Source organism: Zeus faber (genome assembly GCF_960531495.2).
Source record: "Zeus faber genome assembly, chromosome: 6".
Lineage (NCBI taxonomy): Eukaryota > Metazoa > Chordata > Actinopteri > Zeiformes > Zeidae > Zeus > Zeus faber.
Genome location: NC_137201.1, coordinates 21,878,905 through 21,899,949, shown reverse-complemented (window position 1 = coordinate 21,899,949; position 21,045 = coordinate 21,878,905). Strand labels below are relative to the sequence as shown.

Below are 21,045 nucleotides of genomic sequence, written 5' to 3'. Positions count from 1 at the left end.
GCACCCTCCTTGATAATAACCTGTTTGTTGAACAGCTGTCGCAGGACCCTTGTCGAGGGGTGTGATGGAGGGAGGAGCAGGAGAGAGAGAGAGAGAGAGAGAGCGCGACACTTCCTTGGATCAAATCCAGGCGCTCCACTGCTCTGCTTCCGTTACTACTTTCCCAGCATCTCTGCAAAACAATACGAAAGTACCAAAGGAACATGTGCTGGACATAAGACAGCGAGTGGCTGGAGAGGAGAAGTGAGGGATAGAGAGAGAGAGAGAGAGAGAGAGAGAGAGAGAGAGAGAGAGAGAGAGAGAGAGAGAGAGAGAGAGAGAGAGAGAGAGAGAGAGAGAGAGAGAGAGAGAGAGAGAGAGAGAGAGAGAGAGAGAGAGAGAGAGAGAGAGAGAGAGAGAGAGAGAGAGAGAGAGAGAGAGAATATCCCGGACTGGACAAGAAATTAGAATGTGAGAGAGGGGGGAAGAGAGTGAGGTATGGAGTAAGGGTGAGAGAGAAAGTGCGGGAGGGAGGGATGGAGACAGGGACAGAGAGAGAAAGTGAGGGATGAGAAAGGAGGGGGGGCGGGGGAGCCTGAGCTGACGCCAGCTCACCCCACCCCAGCCGCTGCCTGCAGAGTGTGGAGTGCTGCAGTTCCTGAGGGCGATGCAGAGGACAAGGAAGAGGAGAGCCGCTCTGCTGGGGGTCACAGCATCCCAAACACTAGAGAGATGGTGGTGGAGAAAGGAAGAGAGAGAGAGAGACAGGCAGAGAGACAGACAGACAGGTGCAGAGACAGACATACAGTGCAGGCAGAGAGACAGGCAGACAGACGGGGCTGCATCATTCCTCGCTCGTCCTCTGCAGCCGTCCTGCTGAGCAGTTTCAGGAGATGAATCATGTTTAGATCCTCAACTGTTAAAGTGTCACACGTTCACAGACAGACAGACAGACACTCTGTGCCGCAATACTGGTGAACCCAGCGACCAAAATGTAGGAGTTTTCGTCTTATTAATATGCTTTTATCTGAGTAAATAACATTGTCAGTGATAAAATGATTGCGAGAATGTCATGAGATCTGTGTCCAAAAACATTAAAACAAACCAAAAGGGGCTTCAGGGATCATTTCTGATGCTAAACGACAAACACAGACAAGCTGTATGACCTCTGAAATCCCCAAAAAGGACACTTCTCATTCATTAAAGCTAAGTGACGACGATACCATCATGTGAAATGAGTAATGGAACAGGTTGTTACAGTGTATGAAGGAGACACGTCGGCCGTGTTTCTGTTTATTTGTTCTTCAAAGATGAGACGTCGTCTTTCCTCCCACTTGACTCGTGTCGTGCTTTTTGAATTGGAGAAAAGCAAAAACTTTGTCTCAGTTTCGACATTTGAATAATGAGACGACATCAAAACTCTTGATCGTAATTCTCTTATGATGTCATAGGTCTCTAATTGTGTGTGTGTGTGTGTGTGTGTGTGTGCGTGCCTGCGTACGTGCGTGCGTGCGTGCGTGGAGCAGTCCAGGGCAGTGCTCGAGATAGGAAGCAACCTCCTGGGATCGAGGCTTAGCGCGGAACCATCACCTTCGCCCCCTGAAACGCTGCTAATGGCTTCAGAGAGGGAAAGAGGCGGGGTCAGAGGGGCCACGAAATCTGGATTGAAACCCCAAGGCACGTCGCATTGTACACCCCAGGAAGTTCTCTGATAAGTAGATAGTTGATATTTGGACTCTGCTGACTATATAATGTGTTTTATCCGTCTTTCAATGTGTTTGAGTTATGGTCAAATGTGGTTTGCGCAAAATTCGGAACAAAAACATGAAAAAAATGTTCATACAGGGTCGACAGATTTGAGTGGCAGCACTGAGGGGCCTGGAACGGCCGAATGGAGATAGAGGTAATTGACAGGTTCGGGGCTGGACGGCGTCCCAGTCCGAAATGGGAGCCGCCGCATTCACACTCTCAGACAAGCACACCACGCACCACCAAATGAACATAACACCAGCTGATCCTTAAAAATTTATTTAAGTTGATGTCAGACGAAATCATAACGGGTGATAGAGGGGAAAAAAGAAAATACCCTTGCATAGATCACAGATTATGCCTTTGTCGTCATCTGGCAAACGGAACACGTCGGGAAATAAACCTTGGTAGAGAAAAGGGAGGAGGAGGAGGAGGAGGTGGAGGAGGGCGGATGGAAACACATGGATGGGGTTCGGATGCAAATGGATGAACAGAAAGGCTCAACGGTCCTGTTGTCTTTCTGAGCCAGTCCCAGACCGACCGGCTTCTCCTTCCTAGTGCACTTAGTCACTTGTTGTTGTTGTTGTCGTAGGTTGTTATTATTCTTATTATTATCATCATCATCATCATCTTTGTTGTTTTGCATGCTTGACAGAAAGACAAACTCATATCGATCGCTCCCGTGTCGTTTCGTCGCTGTCCCTAGCAAGGTGTGGTCATCGCTGCTGGACAGCGGTCGGTCGTCGAGGTCCACCATGTCCCTACACAGGCCGTGCTCAGCGGCGCCCACTTCAGGCACAAAGGGTCCAGACCCCCAACCAACCAGAACGCCGTTAATCCAACATCCCACCGACCCCGCCCGGATGCCCCCGGGCACCCTTTCCCAGAACCCGGTTCGACCGCGGGGTCTACAGACGTCTACCAGAGGTCTCAATACCGCCCGCCCACCCAAGAACATTCCGCTTCCGCTACTCGAGAGAAACAGGTGAGAAACTAGCCCTTTAATATTCTCGATCGCACCGCCCGAGCCGAGCCGGAGGAAACCTGACGGGCGCCGACGCCCGCCTCAGTGTGGGGGGGCCCGCCGCTTAGTTGCTTTTTGGGAAGAAAAAACAAAAACAAAACACGGCTCCCGTCGAGGGTTCCGTGTTAAAGCTTGGGTGCGGATGGAAGCAAGGGTCTGTTTTTTTTCGAATGGTGCAGCCGTAGTTTCGTCGATCTACAGTTTGAAAAAGCTCGAAGCTCATGCAGTCGTTCACTGACCATGCAGGTTTGGCGCCAGTAGCTTGCCGTAGAGATACGTGTCTATACATTAGCAGAAGGTACGCCGGTTTCGTCTTTGGAAAATGGTCGTCGTGGTGTCGGGGAGGGTGTGTTCGTTCGACAAAAACAATGAGACAAACAAAGCGTGGGTCGCAACACTCAAACACTTCTCCTCCGTGTCGTCTAACGTGCCGTATTTTTCGTTACAGCGGTTTCCTCGGACACGTCGAGGCTCTGGTGCTCCAGCGTATGGCATGTTCTTCCTAAAACATTCAGTCATATTACAGTGCCACATTAAAAAATAGGACACACAAGGAACACTTACAATAAGATTCATTGTTTTTCATGACTGCGGTATTGAGTAGCTGTTTTTATTTTTTTAATCTAGATAGAATGGCATAAGTTTCTTACTATAGTTATAGAATAGTTGTGGTATTTAGTTTAGATAGGTTTCACGTCGGTCATTTTTTAAAGACCTTTTTCCCGTGTGTTTTGATTCGATAAGCACAATACATGAAACATTAGCCTTAAACAAGTGCAAAAAGAAAAAAGGAAAATGTTCAAACAATATAGGCACCTTCTCGGACTCTCTCTCCCTCATCACGGGGCCACGCGTCCATCCAGTCCGCTGGACCGACGACGCCATCCTCTAAGTGCATTATGGGCTGTTCCGCCGGGGACCACGCTGCAGGTCGGCCCAGCCCCTTCATCAACCTCGGTTTCCTCACTGTAAACAACTCCGCTTAGACCAGGGGGACTTGATGGAGCCAGCCGTTAGCGCAGGCGCTATTTTTTGGGCTTATTCACGGGTTTTCTCTCAGCAAAATGTGTCGAGCTCTGCATCTGACTCCCCTGACCTTAGAAAAAAAACAAAAAAAACAACACACGCACTCACGCGCCACAGACTAGAAGGAAAGACGTCGACACACAAACAGCCCTGTTTTAAGTATCTGTCAAGTAATCGCAGTTTCTGTTTCATCCAAAATAGATTTGATTTCCGTGTTTTACAAAAAGCCTCTGCTGATGTATTGCTCAGGTGGGAGGTGGGGGTGGGGGTAGTGGGGGGGTAATGCATAGCACCGTACACAGGTCGCTCTCACAGCAAGAGTAGCACGAGGACTTGTAACGCTAGGGATCGTCTCAGCCGGACTCTGAAATATTCATCTGCAGATACACGCACGCAAACTTCCGTGAAACACCAACGTCATCCCACCTGGTTATTCAGCGAACCCTCCGATCGCGCCCCCATTAAAGAACGGCAGGTTGTGCCGGGAGGTTCCCCGCTCCGATTCGACGCCTCTCTCTCTTTTTTCAAAGACCCCAAGCGTGTTCTCCTGCGTTCATAATCACCCGTCCACTCCGACAACAGCGACCAACGAGTCCCCCTCCCCCGCCGCGAGCGGAGGTCCCCTCTTCGGGAGATACAGTACAGAGATCGGCGCCGCACGGGGGGGGGGGACGACGGCCGGCGAAAAACCGAAAGAAAGAAACCCACCAGATTCACGGAATCAAAGAGGGCCTCTTCCAGGCGGGACTCGGGTATGAGCCGCCGGCGTAAAGGGTTCTCCGGGCGGGTCCGTGCGCCAGGGGGAACCGAGCGGTGGCAGCGCCGACGAAAGCTCCAGCAACTGGGAGCCCTCGGAGCAACGGAAAGCACATTCAGGAAGCACATTCAGATCGGCCTGCGTTGGGCGGCTTTTCTCACAAGGCCTTTTTTTGAGACAAAACATTGAATATATATATACATATATATATATATATATATATATATATATATATATATATACACAGTATATATATACAGTATATATATAATAATAATAATAAGAGCACACAACACGTTTCTATCTATTGATACTATCACTTGAAAAAACTGATCTCAGTGCTATAAGTGACGTATATTATTCAAGTAGTGTCCTCATCCATCTGCTGTGTATTTTCATTTCGTCTATTATGGCTAATGGGGTTTTTCAGATGCCCGTCAGTAGGGGTACACAAGGCCAGCGATGAGCAAAACCTGCCGCGCCGTCCCCGATCCAACTCAACTCCGAACTGTGCAAAAGCAGAGGGGCCCCGGAACTTTTTTCCGTCCTCTCCGCCAAACACATGCGCGTGCGACGACGTCGACGACGACGACACATCCGGGCGTGAGACTCGCGCCCAAACCGTCACGCCCGTCACCATCGTCTCGGGGCCGAAGCAGGCCGCCGAAAACACGACGCTCTACAAGTTCACGTTTTTTTGTTTTTTTTTTCGATTGTGCGTTGCTTGGAAAGGGAGCGCTTAAGGAGTGGGGTTGTGGTTCTCTATGTGTCCTAAGTGCTTATGTAAAGGCTATGTTTGGAGGGGGCTATGCGAGGGGGTGGGGCGGGGGGTCGGTGGTGTACGACCGCGGTTCACGCCTAAGGTTCTATTTTTTTTTTTTTTTTTACGTTCTCGACAAAAAAAAAAGGGAAGGCCCACACGTAAGCGTGAAGCTCCGCATTTAATCTTCAGTGACCTCACTGAGGTAGAGATATATAAAGATGCATGGCACACAAATTAAGGGAACTGAAGATGACCCAAAAAAAAAAAAAAAACAATATCAAAAAAGCAATGTGGATATTCCTTTGGTTCAGACAAGGTGGAAACGCGAAGTACAATCCGTCGTTGTTGCTTAAGGTCATAAGTAATTGGTGTGACGGCAGGAGGAGGCTGTGCACGGCAGCCGCGGGTCTCTCGCTCTCTCAGCCGCCGCGCTCGTTGTTGCCGTCACCATCAACAGAATGTCCGCGAGAAAAAACAGAAACTCGACCAAATCTGCTCGCCTTCCTTACTTTCATTGTACACAGAGGCACTTTTCACTGGTCCTGTTGGTGAGGAGGGCAAAGGCACTAGCAACTAATGCTGAAACAAATCTGTCATAATGTGAGGTGGGTTTTGGTTCTCGATTTTGTTTACTAACTTTTTGGCGAAATGGAAAGCGTGACTCATACTACTTTAACTTTAACTTGCTGAAAGAAGGTCCATGCACTGAATAATTGAAGTATTACTGTAATTGGTGCTTAATATTATTATATGCATTTTTGATAATATTTCTTCAGCTTCTTTGACTACTTTTTAAATGAGAAACTCTGCATCCCTAAGTTGGGTTTTTCGGATATATTTTGTCACATTTCAGAAACATCCAGGATTTTAGCTCCATGGTTTCCCTGACAGTGTGGCACTGCAAAGTACCTGAATTGCAACAAGCTGTATACGGATGCCATGCATTAAATATACAAGGATACAAAAGTTCCTTCGTCAGTAGGCCATAATGCAGGTTACTTTTTCATGCTATGATCTCATTTATGTACTTTCCCCTTAAGGTTGAACATTCAATTTCCTATACTTCTAAATGATTAGCATTTCAAATTAAAAATTATTCAGTGCACTCAGTGTGAAAACAACTCAGAAGGGAGTGAAGGCGTGTATCCAAAAGAACATTTACCATCATATGAGAGAGGCCTATGTCTCATGCATGTCGATATCAAAATGGAAAGTCTCTAAACATGCTTATATGGCGCTCCTTTTTATCATTGTGCTGTGTTGCATCTAGAGGGCATGGCATTGAATCACTTGGTGATATCATAATTACAGCATCTGCTGAAAAATAGCAGCATTGCGGATGTCCGTGAAGCGAGTAGATCACCATTCCATTACATCCAAACGGGAGAGATCAGTCCTTTTTTTTTTTTTTTTTTTTTTTGTTTTTTTTTGTTTTTCTTCCTATAAGGTGCTTTGCTGAAAAGTAGATCCTTTTTAGAGGGATCGCCTAAACTTCCAGGCGACAATCACTGGTCTCCAGATCACTGCAGACTTTTCTGATGCATTGTGCAACTTGCTGAATGTTATCTCCATGCATACTGTAACATCTGAATCGTCACGCTGCTGCGTGATTGGACAGTCATCGTCAATGCTTTGTGTGCATAATAATAATGATTTTTTTTTCTTCTTTTTTGAAACATATTTGTGTATTTGCAGGATCATAAGAATTAATTACTCTATCTACCTACCATGATAGCTTTCTTTATGGTTTCCTCACTATATAGCTGAGCATGGTTTAAGACCTAATGCCATGGAGCGCCTTGGGAGGTAAATAAAGCATCTGACTCCTCGTGGGACGGAACCCAGAAGTCCAGCCGTCCTCATGTCCTACACGTCAGTGAGCAGCTTACTTTTATTCACACAGTTTTGGTTGGCTATAGTGCAATTGCCAGTTCTGAGGTTTGCCTCTCTAAAATTGTCGATGCTATTGTTTATGTCCCCATCAATCTCCATGTACTCTGACTTGCTGACGGTCGATGAGCTGCGGCGGCTGGAGTTGGTCTCAGATGGGATGTTTGGGTTGCTGACATTGAGCAGCTGGGCTTGCTCTTCTCCCTCCGTCTCCCTGTGGTAGAAGTAGTTGAAGTTGGACACAATCACAGGCACCGGGAGCGCAATTGTCAGCACTCCGGCGATGGCGCACAGGGAACCCACAATCTTGCCTCCAATGGTGACAGGGACCATGTCCCCGTAGCCCACGGTGGTCATGGACACCACGGCCCACCAGAAGGCATCCGGGATGCTGCCGAAGTAGGAGCCCTGCTCCTCGGCCTCAGCAAAGTACACGGCGCTGGAGAACAGGATGACCCCGATGAACAGAAAGAAGATCAGCAACCCAAGCTCTCGCATACTGGCCTTGAGTGTCTGCCCCAAAATCTGCAGTCCTTTGGAGTGTCGAGACAGCTTGAAGATCCTGAACACCCTGACCAGACGGATCACCCTGAGTATGGCCAGAGATGTTGCCTGCTCCCCGACCCCCTCTGTCTCTGGGTCTTCAGCCAGCTCTGTGCCCAGTGTGATGAAGTACGGGATGATGGCCACAATGTCGATCGTGTTCATCATGTTCTTGAAGAAGGCCGGTTTGCTGGGACACGCCAAGAAGCGCACTATCAACTCAAAGGAGAACCAGATTATACACAGGGTCTCAATAATGAAGAAGGGGTCGGTGAGGATGTTTGGCTTGTAATAGACAGTGATGTTCCCTATAGTCTCTCTCCGGCCTGCTGGGTCCTCCTTAAGCTCAGGTAAAGTCTCCAAACAGAATATGACAATGGAAATGAGGATGACCATCACAGACACTATGGCAATACCTCTGGCTGGGCCTGAGCTCTCTGGGTGCTCGAAGAGGAGCCAGACCTGGCGCTGGAACTCCTTCTCTGGCAGAGGACGCTCTTCCTCCCTGATGAAACCCTCATCCTCACGGAATTTCTCCATCGCCTCCACCCCCAGCTCGTAAAACTTTATCTCTTCCGAGAACATATCCAGCGGGACGTTCACCGGTCTCCTCAGCCTGCCCCCGGACTGGTAGTAGTACAGGATGGCGTCAAAGCTGGGGCGGTTTCGGTCAAAGAAGTACTCGTTTCTCAGGGGGTCAAAGTAGCGCATCCTCTTCTTGGGGTTCCCCAGCAGGGTCTCTGGGAACTGGGACAGGGTCTTGAGCTGCGTCTCGAACCGGAGACCCGCGATGTTGATCACCACCCGCTCGCAGCATTCGTGGTCGTCGTGGTCCGGGGGGTAGGCGTCCTGCGGGTGGCCAGGCACCGTAGAGGTCTCGTCCATGTTCTCTCCTGCTACAACAGTCATCTTGGGAGGAGTCGGGGAGGAGGGTTTAAGGAGGCATTCAGGTTCTGGCTGTGTTTTTGTTTTTTTTTGGGGGGGGGGGGTGAACAGATCTCCACCCAGCCTCCCTCCTCTCGGCCCACTAAGGTCCCCAGATGGGGGGTCGGATGCGGCGCCTCAGTGCGGCTCCTCTGCGGTTCTCGCTGACTCCACCATTGCGGCTGCTGCTGCTGCTGCTGCTGCTGCTGCCTCTGTCACCCAGTCAGAGAAAACACAAGAGATCGAACAGCCCAGATATTTGCAAGCTCAGCGATTTCTGCCCTTCATTATTTATTTATATACACACACACACACACACACACACGCACACACACACACGCATACACACGCGCGCGCGCACGCACGCACGCACGCACACACACGCCTCCCCGAGCCTACAGTACTATGAAGCTAATCACCGGTTCCACACAGATAAAAACGCATGCATGCGCCTTAAATGCGGGTTTCCAGCACCGGGCTGCACCGTGCACCCTCAGCATCAACACTCCCATCAACACAGAATGATAGAATGTCTTTTGACGCATAATGTCTTTTTTTTTTTTTTTTTTTTACGCATACAGCACCGGGGCCTATTGCAGGATAAAAGTGTGAAATACGAGACAACGCTGCAGCATAGTCTCACAAACAACAGCATTTGAGCGCAAAATCGCATCCCACACATGCATTTTTTTTTTTTATTTGCATTTTTTTTTATCCGTTCCAATTTTTGTAAGTGGTGAAGTTTGGGGGGGGGGGGGGGGGTATGCTTACCTCGGAGCGTCTTGAATGCGTCTTTATCCCCGTGTGGAGGCGTCCAACGACGGGGCGCCCGCGGATGTCATGTTGCGCCCATACTACAGCAGCCGGAGCGTTTCTGCGTCCGTCCCTCTATCCGCCCGGGGGGTTGGGGAGGGGTGGGCGGGCGGGCGGGCGGTGGGTGGGGAGGGGTGGGGGACAACTCCTCTCCGCTGCGGCTGGAGATGCGCGGACCGTGGAGCGCTGACGACGAGGACGCGGAAGCCGGAGGGGGACGGAGACGGGTCGCGGTGCTCGGCGGCGGCGGCGGCGGCGGCGGCGGCGCTCCGGGAGGAGAGATCCCCGCAGCCGCAGCTCAGGGGGGGGCTGGATTAAGGGCAATAAACGAGCCCTTGACATTTCCAGACATCACTGCATCAGCAGAAATGTGCTCTTGCGGGGAGGCGAGGGGTGGAATGACGGGCAGAACCTGCCCCCTCCCCTCCTCCAGGACCAGAAGAGAGGAAAAAACACGGGGGAGAGAGAGATGGAGAGAGGGAGAGAGGGAGAGAGAGAGAGAGAGAAGGGGGGAGAGAGGGGGGGTGGAGAGAGAGAAGGGGGGAGACGGAGAGAGAGAGAGAGAGAGAGAGAGAGAGAGAGAGAGAGAGAGAGAGAGAGAGAGAGAGAGAGAGAGAGAGAGAGAGAAGGGGGGAGAGAGGGGGGGTGGAGGGTGGAGAGAGAGAAGGGGGGAGACGGAGAGAGAGAGAGAGAGAGGGGGGGGGTGGAGGGTGAAGAGAGAGAAGGGGGGAGAGAGAGAGAGAGAGAGAGAGGAGGGAGTGATGACCAAGTGTGGGAGAATCAATTACTATGCAGTGACTTTGAGATATTCATAATCATGTTCCTTGTCATGCATTTCACATGCAAGCTGGAGGTGAAGGGGGAGAGAGGGGGAGGAGGAGGAGGAGGAGGAGGAGAGAGAAGGGGAGGGGGAGAATAGGAGCAGGAGAGGACAGGAGGAGGACAGGATAAGAGAAAAAGAGGAGAGGGTGAGAGAGGAGAGGAGGAGGAGGAGGAGGAGGAGAGGAGAGAGGGGGAGATGGGAAGTGGAGAGGGCGAAGGCAGGAGGGGAAGGGGGGGGGGAGAGAAGATGAGAGGAGAAGAAAGGAGGAGCAGGGGAAGGAGTGGAGAGGGGAGGAGAGGAAGGGAGAAGGGTGGAAGGAGGAGGAGGGGAAGAGTGGAAGCGAGGAGAGGAGTAGACGGGGAGAGGAGAGGAGAGGAGGAGAGATGGAGGAGGACAGGAAGAGTGAAAGAGAGGAGGAGGAGGAGGAGGAGGAGGAGGAGGAGGAGGGGAGTTCGACGCAATGCAGACCGGCTGTACTAAAACACATCCATCCAGAACTTCTCTTTAAACCACAAAACAGGAGGATTTTTGTGCCAGCACTGGCGCAATTTCTACCTTACTAAGAGAGAAACCATAATAGCAGACAATAATAATAATAATAACAATAATAACAATCATATCAAAGCAATAATAATAGTAATAATAATAATAATAATAATGATAATAATAGCTTATTGTATCCCTCACTTTATATGTTTTCCATTTGCCTCTGCAATGTGAATAGGTTCCTATTTAAACGGAACTGAAGTATCACGACGACAGGAACAAACGTGGGTCCAACTCCCCAGGGGGGCGACGAGCGCCCCGTGTCACCTGACCCGCAGCTTTCAGGACCGCGGACAGCGCACCGGGTTCCGACCCGGAGCGGCCGCTTTTTAAAGGTCGAGCGCGGACGTTGCCATTCGATGTCATTCGTCCTTATGCAACGCACGGAACCGGTGCTCGCCCGACCGGCGTCGTGTCGTCCAGCGCCACATTCGGCTCTCGGGGCTCTGCGATTAAACAACGCGGCCGCCTTTCACACGAATGACTTTGACCTCTGACTTCTCGGTCTCTGACAATGAAAAAGGCCGACATCTGTGGGGTTTTTTGGGTTTTCCCCCCCCCCCATCTTATTTATAATTTATTCATAAAAAAAAAAAAGATAAAGAAGAAAGCTATACATATAAAAATAAATATATAAGTTAAATTTAAGATTCCATTAGAAATAATAATAATAATAATAATTCATATTTATTATTATTATTATTATTCCATTTCATGCAGACTATATAACACTATTCTGAGCAAACTGGTGGTTTTACAGCAAATTGCAGCACAAACACAACGTTTATACAACCATAGCTGAGATATCATTCAAAGTCGAAATGCACAAAAATATGTACAAAATATGCAAAATGTACACAAGGCTACTTATAGAAAGGAAGCATGGTCATCTATAAGGCCTACCGAAAAGAATGTAGTTTGATATGACAACACTGTCCACACAGTGCCCACCCTGCAAAAGTGTAACACTTATTTTTCTCTGTGCACTGAGGTCTCTGCAGGCTGGTGTAGTGTGTGTTATGCTTAAGCTTATATGTTTCTACATTTATATATTTCTGATTCAGAGTTTTTCTTTTGCACAGCCTCTGGAGTTTGCCCTTTCACTGCACCTCAATCGTATGATTGCATGTGACAAGTAAAGCAAATCAAATGCATGTTCTGTTGTATTTTCTGCGCAGAGAACCCATGAGGATTCAGCCAAAATTGTACAGCTCCGTTGCCAGTCAGCTGGATTATAGAATGTCATACTTTGCAGTTGGTGCAGCTCTGAATGACCAACATGCTTCCTCTATGTATCTGCCTTCCCTGCAAACAACTGGAAAACGAAGCAGACTGTGGCATATGATAAAGTACTCCGTTTAAAATAAAGTATCCTTGCATGACATTTACAGAACCCCCAGTAAACGAGTTCAAATTTATTACAGTAACATTGAGAATCGTTCACAACAGTAACCATCTTTTTTTTTTTTTTTTCCCCCTTTTCATTATTTTTTACAGAACTTTCAAATGGCCACACGATGGCGCTCAAAGCCCACTTATGCCAATGTGTCCAACTCATTGGTCCATTTCTATTAAGTAGCTGAGTGGAGTTATTTACCTTCTGCTTGTGATAATACAAAAACAATCTATTATTATTGCATAACCAAATCAATTATAATTAATATTAGGTGTAAAATAGTTCGATTTTAGATGTGTGGGTTCTAAAACCAGTCGTGGAAGAAGTACTCAGACCTTCTACTTAAGTAAAAGTTCCAATACCCTGACCCAAAATGACTCTAGTAAAAGCTATGGTACCATATTGCCATTTCTCCTCAAGGTAAAGTATTTAAGTATTTTGAGTAAACGTATAACAGAAAAATAAGCTCTTTGAATAGACTAATTATAAACATTTGTCTAATCAATTTGAAATCCTTCACCACATACCTGGTTCTCCCTGTGTTTAGATGAAGAGTCTGAGAAAATGTCGAACATGGCAGTCTTGGTCTTTGCCACAGTGTTAGAAACCTGATGTAACTTAACAGTGACAAATACGCCTGGCTAGTATATCAGGCAGCGATGGAAGAATTACTCAGACCTTTTACTGGAGTAAAAGTACAAATACCGTGCCCACAAAATGACTTCCCATCACAGTCTAAAATCCCAAAGGTGCATGTTCTCTGTGAAGACACTGCTTGTCCAGAAAGTGTCCTTAGACGTCAGTCAGTTTCCCAGTGTATGACTCCACTGGACTGTTGGTGTATCTCATGGTCTTCAAGTCGTCATCCATGTACTCTGACTTGGAGAGAGACTGTTTACTTTCACTTGAATTGAATTCACCAAACAAGGTCTGCTGCTGACCACAGGTCACATGGACGTACGGGGTATTCGCCTCCTCTTCATTCTCTCTGTGGTAGAAATAGTTGAAATTTGACACAATGACAGGGACCGGCAAAGCGATGGTCAGGACTCCGGCGATGGCGCACAGAGATCCAACAAATTTACCCCCAATGCTGGAGGGACACATGTCTCCATACCCAACCGTGGTCATCGTCACCACCGCCCACCAGAACGCATCGGGGATGCTGGAGAACCCGGAATCGGGATCTTCTGCCTCGGCGAAGTAAACAGAGCTGGAGAACAAGATCACTCCTATGAGCAGGAAAAATATCAACAGCCCCAGCTCTCTCATGCTCGCGTGGAGCGTTTGGCCGAGGATCTGGAGACCCTTGGAGTGTCTGGATAGTTTAAAGATCCTGAAAACTCGGACCAGACGGATGACCCTCAGGATGGCCAGGGACGCCGCTTGCTGGCTGCTGCCCTGGTGCTCCGCCAGGTCCAGACCCAGGGTGATGAAATAAGGCGCGATGGCGACCACGTCTATCAGGTTCATGATGTTCTTAAAGAAAACCGGTTTGCTGGGACACGAAAGGAACCTCATCAGAAACTCAAAGGAGAACCACACTATGCAAAGTGTCTCAACCATAAAAAACGGATCCGTGAAGGGGTTGGGCCTCCTGCCTTGGGCGCTGCCATTGACCGCATTGTCGGGTGCGTAAACCTCTCTGAACTCGGGCAATGTCTCCAAGCAGAATATTATGATAGATATCAGAATAACCATGACAGAAACGATGGCGATTATCCTCGCGGGCCCTGAACTGTCTGGGTACTCGAACAGCAGCCAAACCTGGCGCTGGAACTCATTGGCAGGCATCGGGCGTTCCTCCTCCTTCAACATCCCCTCATCTTCTTTGAAGAGCTCTATGGCCTCCTCCTCAAGTTCATAAAACTTAATTTCCTCCATGAATACGTCAACAGGCACACTCACGGGCCTCCTCAGCCGCCCTCCCGACTGGTAATAATAGAGGATCGCGTCGAAGCTCGGCCTGTTCCGGTCGAAGAAATATTCATTTCTCAGAGGGTCGAAAAAGCGTATCCTTTTGCGCGGATCTCCCAGCAGCGTGGCCGGGAACCTGGAGAGGGTCTTCAGCTGCGTTTCGAAGCGCAGCCCGGAGATGTTGATGACCACCCTCTCGCTGCACTCCTGCTCTGCCCACTCCACATCTGCCGCGTCCTGGACCACCGCCGTGTCGTCCTGGTTCTCAAGGGATACCACAGTCATCTTGCACCCGCCGAGGGTAACCCGTCAGCCCCGCTCAGCTCCTCGGCCCCTTCCCCTCGCTGTTTGGCTGTGTGTTGTTGCTATGGGAACTCCTGGGCCTGCGCGCTCCGCCGAAAATGGCCAAATCCTTTCACCCCGGGGCATAAAAGTTCACCACCATGAGCCGTTATCTGTCCAGAGGTTGTATTGTTTTATAATTCTCCTCCCTGTGAGGTTAGTCCTTCAGCGCGGTCAACTTTGTTGTGCCCACAGATCTCCACTTGCAAGCGGTGTCCCAGTGGCTGGAGATGGATATCATATTCACACCGTTTTAACCTCCAAACCCTCCACCCCCCTCCACCCAAAGTTGGCTGAGCAGATGACGGTCCCCACTGCCGTCCTTCTCTTACTCACTCACTCTACTGTACCGGTGCAGGACAAGATAAGATAAGATAAGAACAGATAAGAACAGATAAGAACAGATAAGATAAGATAAGATAAGAAGTGGAAATCAGACATGAGTCCCGATCGTTATCCACATCTTTAGAAATGCGATGTAACTTCCAGAAAAAGTGACGGACAGGCCTGTACACAGCATATCAGTTTTTATTTGTTTGTTTTTTTTCCAGGTGAATTTTTTAATATGTGTCTCAAATTTAAGCCCCCCTTTTCTCCGGAAAGATCGAATGTATAATCTCAGGCGCTTAAAAGCATCGAGCTTCACATAACCCGGGGGCCTGTCCAGACCATGCCGGGGGGAAAGTGCTGGCTTGACTGACACTTGAGCAGCCGGAGGGGACTGCGCCCGGAGGAAGCCGCAGCCAAAAAAACATTTACCGTCCGCAGCGCCGAAGGGGTTTGACTTCGCAACTGGGAACACGGGGGACCCTGCGAAGACATGTGACCCAGCGCCGGGGTCACTGCCAAGCTGCCGTGTAAAGTAGAGCTACATGCAGCGCTAATTGGGCACTAATGGAGTAGAGAAATGCAGTCGGGATGAAATGGGATTTATTTGGCGGAATGGGATTTTTTCAAATAATTCAGGGGGTTTATCTGTCAAAATATAGATATGCCGTTTTATCCTTCAGAACCCACTCTTTGACAATTGTGAAATCAGTGCACAATAATAGAGTGGATTTATGTTTGTACCGTGACAAGTTCTGATCTATTCATAGATGAGTTACTTCTTTGTAAAGCAGCTCCACATACCCTCCAATAGAGAAGTGAAGGGGAGTCCGGAAGAGCATGAATGGGGGGGGTCTCATTATTTGACCATCAGTTAAAAAAAAATAAAATCATGCATTTAATGACCTATCAGCGATACTAGCCACTTTGACAAGTATTCTTTAAACTACACATCGTCAAAGTTGTTGCATATGGTTTCACTTTAATCATCTCTGCCTTCTTTATTGTGATAACTTGTTGACCCCCATGAATCCAAATGGGATTTGTGCAAACCCCTGCCGTCGGGTTTCACAAATCCCCCTTTAATACTTTAAAAGCGTGTGATTTGGTCCCAACAAGCGCGAAAACCAAAAAAAGAAAGGAAGAAAAAAAAAAAAAAGAAAGAAAAATGAAGCCGTCCCTTCCATGACTGAGGGAATGTTTGGATTTGGATGACAGAGTCAAATGTCACAGGGTCAGGGTTTTGGTGCCGCCCACTGCTGATGTTCCCACACACAGCAGGCCCAGTCAGTCTGCGTCAAGTGGCCAGGTGTCAGGCCTGGGCCGTCTCCACGGAGACAAACACCGACAAACACGGCGAGGAATGTCCCCCGTCACGCTGATAAATGCTCCCGAATAATAAATAAAGAACTGTATCGGTGATAGATTGATCGGGATCCACTGTTCCTCTGCCGCGATCTCCCCTCGCCCCTCGGTGGCAGCTCCAGGATACTCGCGTTTGATTGGCATGATTCGCTCCTTCTCCTCAAAGTCCGGGGAATCTTTGATCGCTGAATACAACAAATTTAAACAAGCGCAGGAAAATAACACCGCAGGCGGAGCCGGAGACCCACGATAGCTCGCAATCGAGCAGTTATGAAGTCAGGATTCTTTGTGCAAATTGTGACCCATCTCCCGGGAGCCTTGTCTCCGTCTAAATATAGCCAGGATGACATTACTTCAATACCCGTTACAGACGTGAGGTAATCACAGCGGGAACTTGTGACAGCAAGTCTCACGGCTTTCACCCCCGCCCCCTCAAACGACACCGCCCCACCCCCACCCCCAACGACACCACCCCCGCCCCATCCCCCCAAAAAACGCTTGGCCAAGTATTTCCAAAGCATGTGTGTATATCTGTAAGTGTGTATTTCGTGAGTGCTATTAGAGCGATTGGTGAATGAACGCATGTGCATATCGTGTGTGTGTGTGTGTGTGTGTGTGTGTGTGTGTGTGCGTGCGTGCGTGCGTGTGTGCGTGTGTGCATATGTGTGTGTGTGTTTGTGTGTGTTTGTGTGTGTGTGTGTGTGCGTGCGTGTGCGCACGCGCGTCGGCGTGAGTGTGTGTGTGCGCGAGTTCATAAATTGAAGGAGGATTTTTTTTAGAAGGTCAACCCTGCCAGTCTGCGGCTCCGATGGAACACGACATTCCCCTGCCAACTATTCGGCTGGAAATGAAATCGACGGCGACTCGACCCCGCCTAATAAATGCTCCTCCCTGCTCCCGCGGCGACGGCAGCCGCTCGGGGACGAGGGGAGGAGTCCAAGAAAAACCTTCTGCTTCAGGGGTGTCTCCTCCTTTATCTGTTCCTTCGGTTAATTGTTTTCGGAGACGGCCGGTCCGAAAAACGGGATTATATATCCAATAATAACCCTAAAAAAGGCAAAGAGGGAAGGATCTGTAACGACCGGCCGTCCCCCGACAGGAGCGGGAGGCACCGAGGCCTCGTAGATCGGAGCTGAATCCTGCACGTAATATACGTTTCGCCGCCCGGCGCGGCCTCTGAAATGCGACGCGCGAGCGAGGCGATCCACCCCAATTAGCCGCGCGAAGTGGCCCCCCTAATGGAGTCTGAGCCGTGTTTACGCCGCTCCCATTAGCTCCTCCGCGTGCGGGCGGAGGACGAGGACCTCTTCACCCAAAAGTGTGCGAGCCCGGGGCTTCCACTGCCCGAAAGGGGATACCCGGCCCGGTTTGATAGCTGCCGCTTTTAGCCCGCTGTCATCCCGAGTTGACGTCCGTGTTTCCCCTTTTTTTTTTTTTTTTTCGCTGATAGGTAACAACCGGGAGGCGAAACCGGAGACCGGGGGGGGGGGGGGGGTTGGGAGAGCACGGGTCTGGGCCGCTCGGAATTACCTCCGCGCACCTCCCTCCAGATCATCCTTTCACCCCTTTGATTGAGACTTTCCCTTTTATAGGAGACGTCAGCCCCCGTCCCCCCGGCGGCGGCGAATCGGGACCAACATCAAAGGGTCTATTTTGAAGTGTGCCCCCGCGTCCGCTCACGCCGGGCCGCGCGGAGGGCGAGACCCGGGTCCGCGTTCTGCGGAGAAGGGGTGAAGCCCAGACCAGGATCATTTGAAAGCCAAAATGGAAACCCACAGGAGCCTCTGTGTTGGGCTGACGATGCCCCGAGGCCCAGAGTTCCATTCTAAACTGCAGAGGTTTTTTTTTTATTTTTTTTATTTCTTTCCTCAAGTTTGTCTTCTCCTGATTGATTCATTTGTTTGTTTTGTCGGTGGATATTTGGTCGTCCATATTATCAGTTTATCGAGCATGGCTGCCTTTCACTTCCCGCCCCTCCTCTTTACGGGGAAAGACGGACAGTGGAACCAACGATGAAAAGATACGTAGAGGCGGACGTGGATAACACAGATACTTTGCATGGCTGCTTCTTATAAAGTGGCAGCTCAAGAAAGTCAAATCAAATATGGGATTTTTGAGCAAAATAATCTTACGGAGTGCCAGTTTAAGATTTCAGGACTTCTGTTCGATTTTTATTTTTTATTTTTTTGACAGTCCCAATCAATTCTTTCATTTTCTCAAAATTCTCACCCAATCACGACATTTTCTCTCTTTGAGGAGAGAGTCTTTCCTTCGTCACTTTCTGATTTCTGAAACGCTGTCGCTTATTGCCCTCTCAATATAAAAACGTTTGTTTTATTCTGTCGAATCAAGCAAACAAGTTCAACCACAGTTTATTTTTCACTGAGTGGCCAATAACACTTCCCAATTATTAGAACCGACATGGACCTGAAGAACGCCCTCTGCTTTCTGCCAGTCCGGTTCTCTGCCCGGCGGCCAAAACTCACATTTATTTTTTTTAGCATTTTCACTGTGGTCAGTGTGGCCTTAATGTGTTTTTCCTATTGCACTCACACCCCCAGGATTTATTACATCATCATCAACATGTTCACACACATACACACACAGATACCTCCAACTACAGGTGCAAATTAAAGATTTATCCTTGTGTGTGTGTGTGTGTGTGTGTGTGTGTGTGTGTGTGTGTGTACGTGTGCAAATGCCCACATCAGTGTGATACTGATTGTGTAACTGTTTATGCGTGTGTGTCTATGCGCATTTTGTGTGTGCGTTGTGTATTTGTGTATGTGCAATTGTGTGTCCGTGTACATCTCTGTGTGCATTTGTGTGTGTGCGTGTGTGTGCATGTGTGGGCCTGTGTGTATGTATGTGTGCATCTATGTTTCCGTGTGTATTTGTTTGCATGTGCATGTGTGTGTGTGTGTGTGTGTGTGCGTGTGTGTGGGTGTGTGTGTGTATATGTGTGTGTGCGCATGTGTGGGCCTATGTGTATGTGTGTGTGTGTCTGTGTGAACGTGTGTATGTGCACATGTGTGTGCTAATGTGGTTGTGCATCTGTGTGTCTCTGTGTGTATTTATGTGCATATGTGTGTGTGTAAGTGTGATCATATCTGAGTGTGTAACTGTGTGTGCATGTGTGTCTATGTGCATTGTGCCTGTGTGCATTTGTATGTGTGTGTGTGTGTGTGTGTGTGTGTGTGTGTATGCATTTGTATGTCTGTGTGCGTTAATTTGTCTGTGTGTGTGTATAGTGAATGAGCGTCTGTATGTGTGTGTCTGCATGTGACTACCTGTGGGCATGTGTGTGCCCATCTGTGTGTGTGTGTGTGTGTAGGTGAATTTGTGTGTGTGTGTGTGTGTGTGTGTGTGTATGTGTGTGTGTGTGGGTGCATGCGTTTGTGCGTGTACCTCTGTATGTGTGTGTGTGTGTGTGTGTGTGTGTGTGTGTGTATGTGCGTGTGTATTTCCAGCTTTCAGCAGTGCTGTAACTCAACCCCTCCGCTGTGGAACCTCAGAGACTCCTATAAATAAGCAGCGACGCTCATTCAACACCTGCCTCCGTGCACATGGAATGATTAGCTCATGGCAACAGCCCTCTGATCTTACAGTGTGTGTCCACAACTACTTTCTCTCGGCTGTGTCCGTAGCTTAGCGCACAAACAGTGTCAAGAATCCAGTCTCCCCTGAGAACGCACCAGATTGCTGAGGATCGCCACGGAAACGGTTAAGAAGGTCTGCGCTCGTTAGAATGTGGCGTGGCGGTTTGGAGAAGAGGTTTCGCGAAATAACGGCCTGAATGCTGCACCTATTAGTACAGCCACATTATTGAAAAAAATTTGACTCATTCGACCCTCTGGGGGTCCTGGAACTAAAAAGCTAAAAAATGAGAAGTTATATCGAAGGCACTAAACTAGCAATCCAGGCTTGGCTTGAGTTCTAAGGAAGAAGGAAGAATTTTGAATAATGTACATTTAAAAAAAAATCTTGGTGCCTTCCCGACTCCTAGACTTGGGAAAAACTGTCTGGAAAAATACTTTTTTTACATTTTTTATTACTTTGTTTTTGGACTGGATGGTTAAACAGAATTTGTCTATGTTGTTGAGCACACGGCAAACTTAGTACTGTTTTTGATACAAAGGGTTAAAATGATTATCAATAACTTGCCGTTGGCACAGTCGTCTTAATTCATCTGGATCTGTGTGGAATGAAGTGGATGCATACTGACCAGGTTGTTAGGTTTTGAGTGACAGGGGAAATTAAATAACATCCTGGCAGCAGCTCCCACTGTAGGTGTCTTGGAAGTTTGCCCTCTCACCATAAAAAATAAAATAAAAAATGAAAAGTCTAAATTTGAGCTTTCCCGAGTTTTCCTGACTCAGCAGAGTCGGTGAAAACCTGACCTGAAACTCTTGCACTGTTCTGCTGCGGTAACACCTGAACTCAATAACATCTGATCTTAGGTTCGCTGTTTTTCAGCCCAGGCCTTATTAAAATGTTGGTTCCTATCATGTATAACTTTGTTAAACGCTTTACTATCGAGAAACTTACCACTATGCTGCAGCTTGTCACTGTGCTTGAATGCAGTCCAATAGGGCAAACGTTTAAGCCTTAAATAAAAGTGAAATCTCTTTTTTAAAAATGGTAAACTCACATTGTCACACGTTTCTTAGTGGTTAAGTGGTTTTCTTGGTGTTTCTTAGTGTAACATTTGTTATTGTTGAATGAATAACACTAATATTGCATTTAATTTAAAATAAAAAAATTTTTTAACTACTTTTCGTCATTACTTTTTGTAGGCTACAGCAGGTTGTGGTGTTCAGCGTGTGGTGTGAGCTGCTCACGGCGCGATCATGTCGGAATC

General features: G+C 48.4%; 2 protein-coding genes across 2 annotated transcripts; both read right to left on the bottom strand.

The window, feature by feature from the left end:
- Positions 1-7,164: 7,164 nt before the first annotated feature.
- kcna1a (potassium voltage-gated channel, shaker-related subfamily, member 1a) lies at positions 7,165-8,640 on the bottom strand (the record flags this gene model as incomplete). Its single annotated transcript, XM_080002298.1, has 1 exon — positions 7,165-8,640. The coding sequence occupies one exon, from the start codon at positions 8,638-8,640 to the stop codon at positions 7,165-7,167; it is 1,476 nt and encodes a 491-aa protein (XP_079858424.1).
- Positions 8,641-13,025: 4,385 nt separating this feature from the next.
- On the bottom strand, positions 13,026-14,559 carry kcna6a (potassium voltage-gated channel, shaker-related, subfamily, member 6 a; the record flags this gene model as incomplete). Its single annotated transcript, XM_080002456.1, has 1 exon — positions 13,026-14,559. The coding sequence occupies exon 1, from the start codon at positions 14,433-14,435 to the stop codon at positions 13,026-13,028; it is 1,410 nt and encodes a 469-aa protein (XP_079858582.1). The 5' UTR covers positions 14,436-14,559.
- Between the last annotated feature and the right edge of the window lie 6,486 nt (positions 14,560-21,045).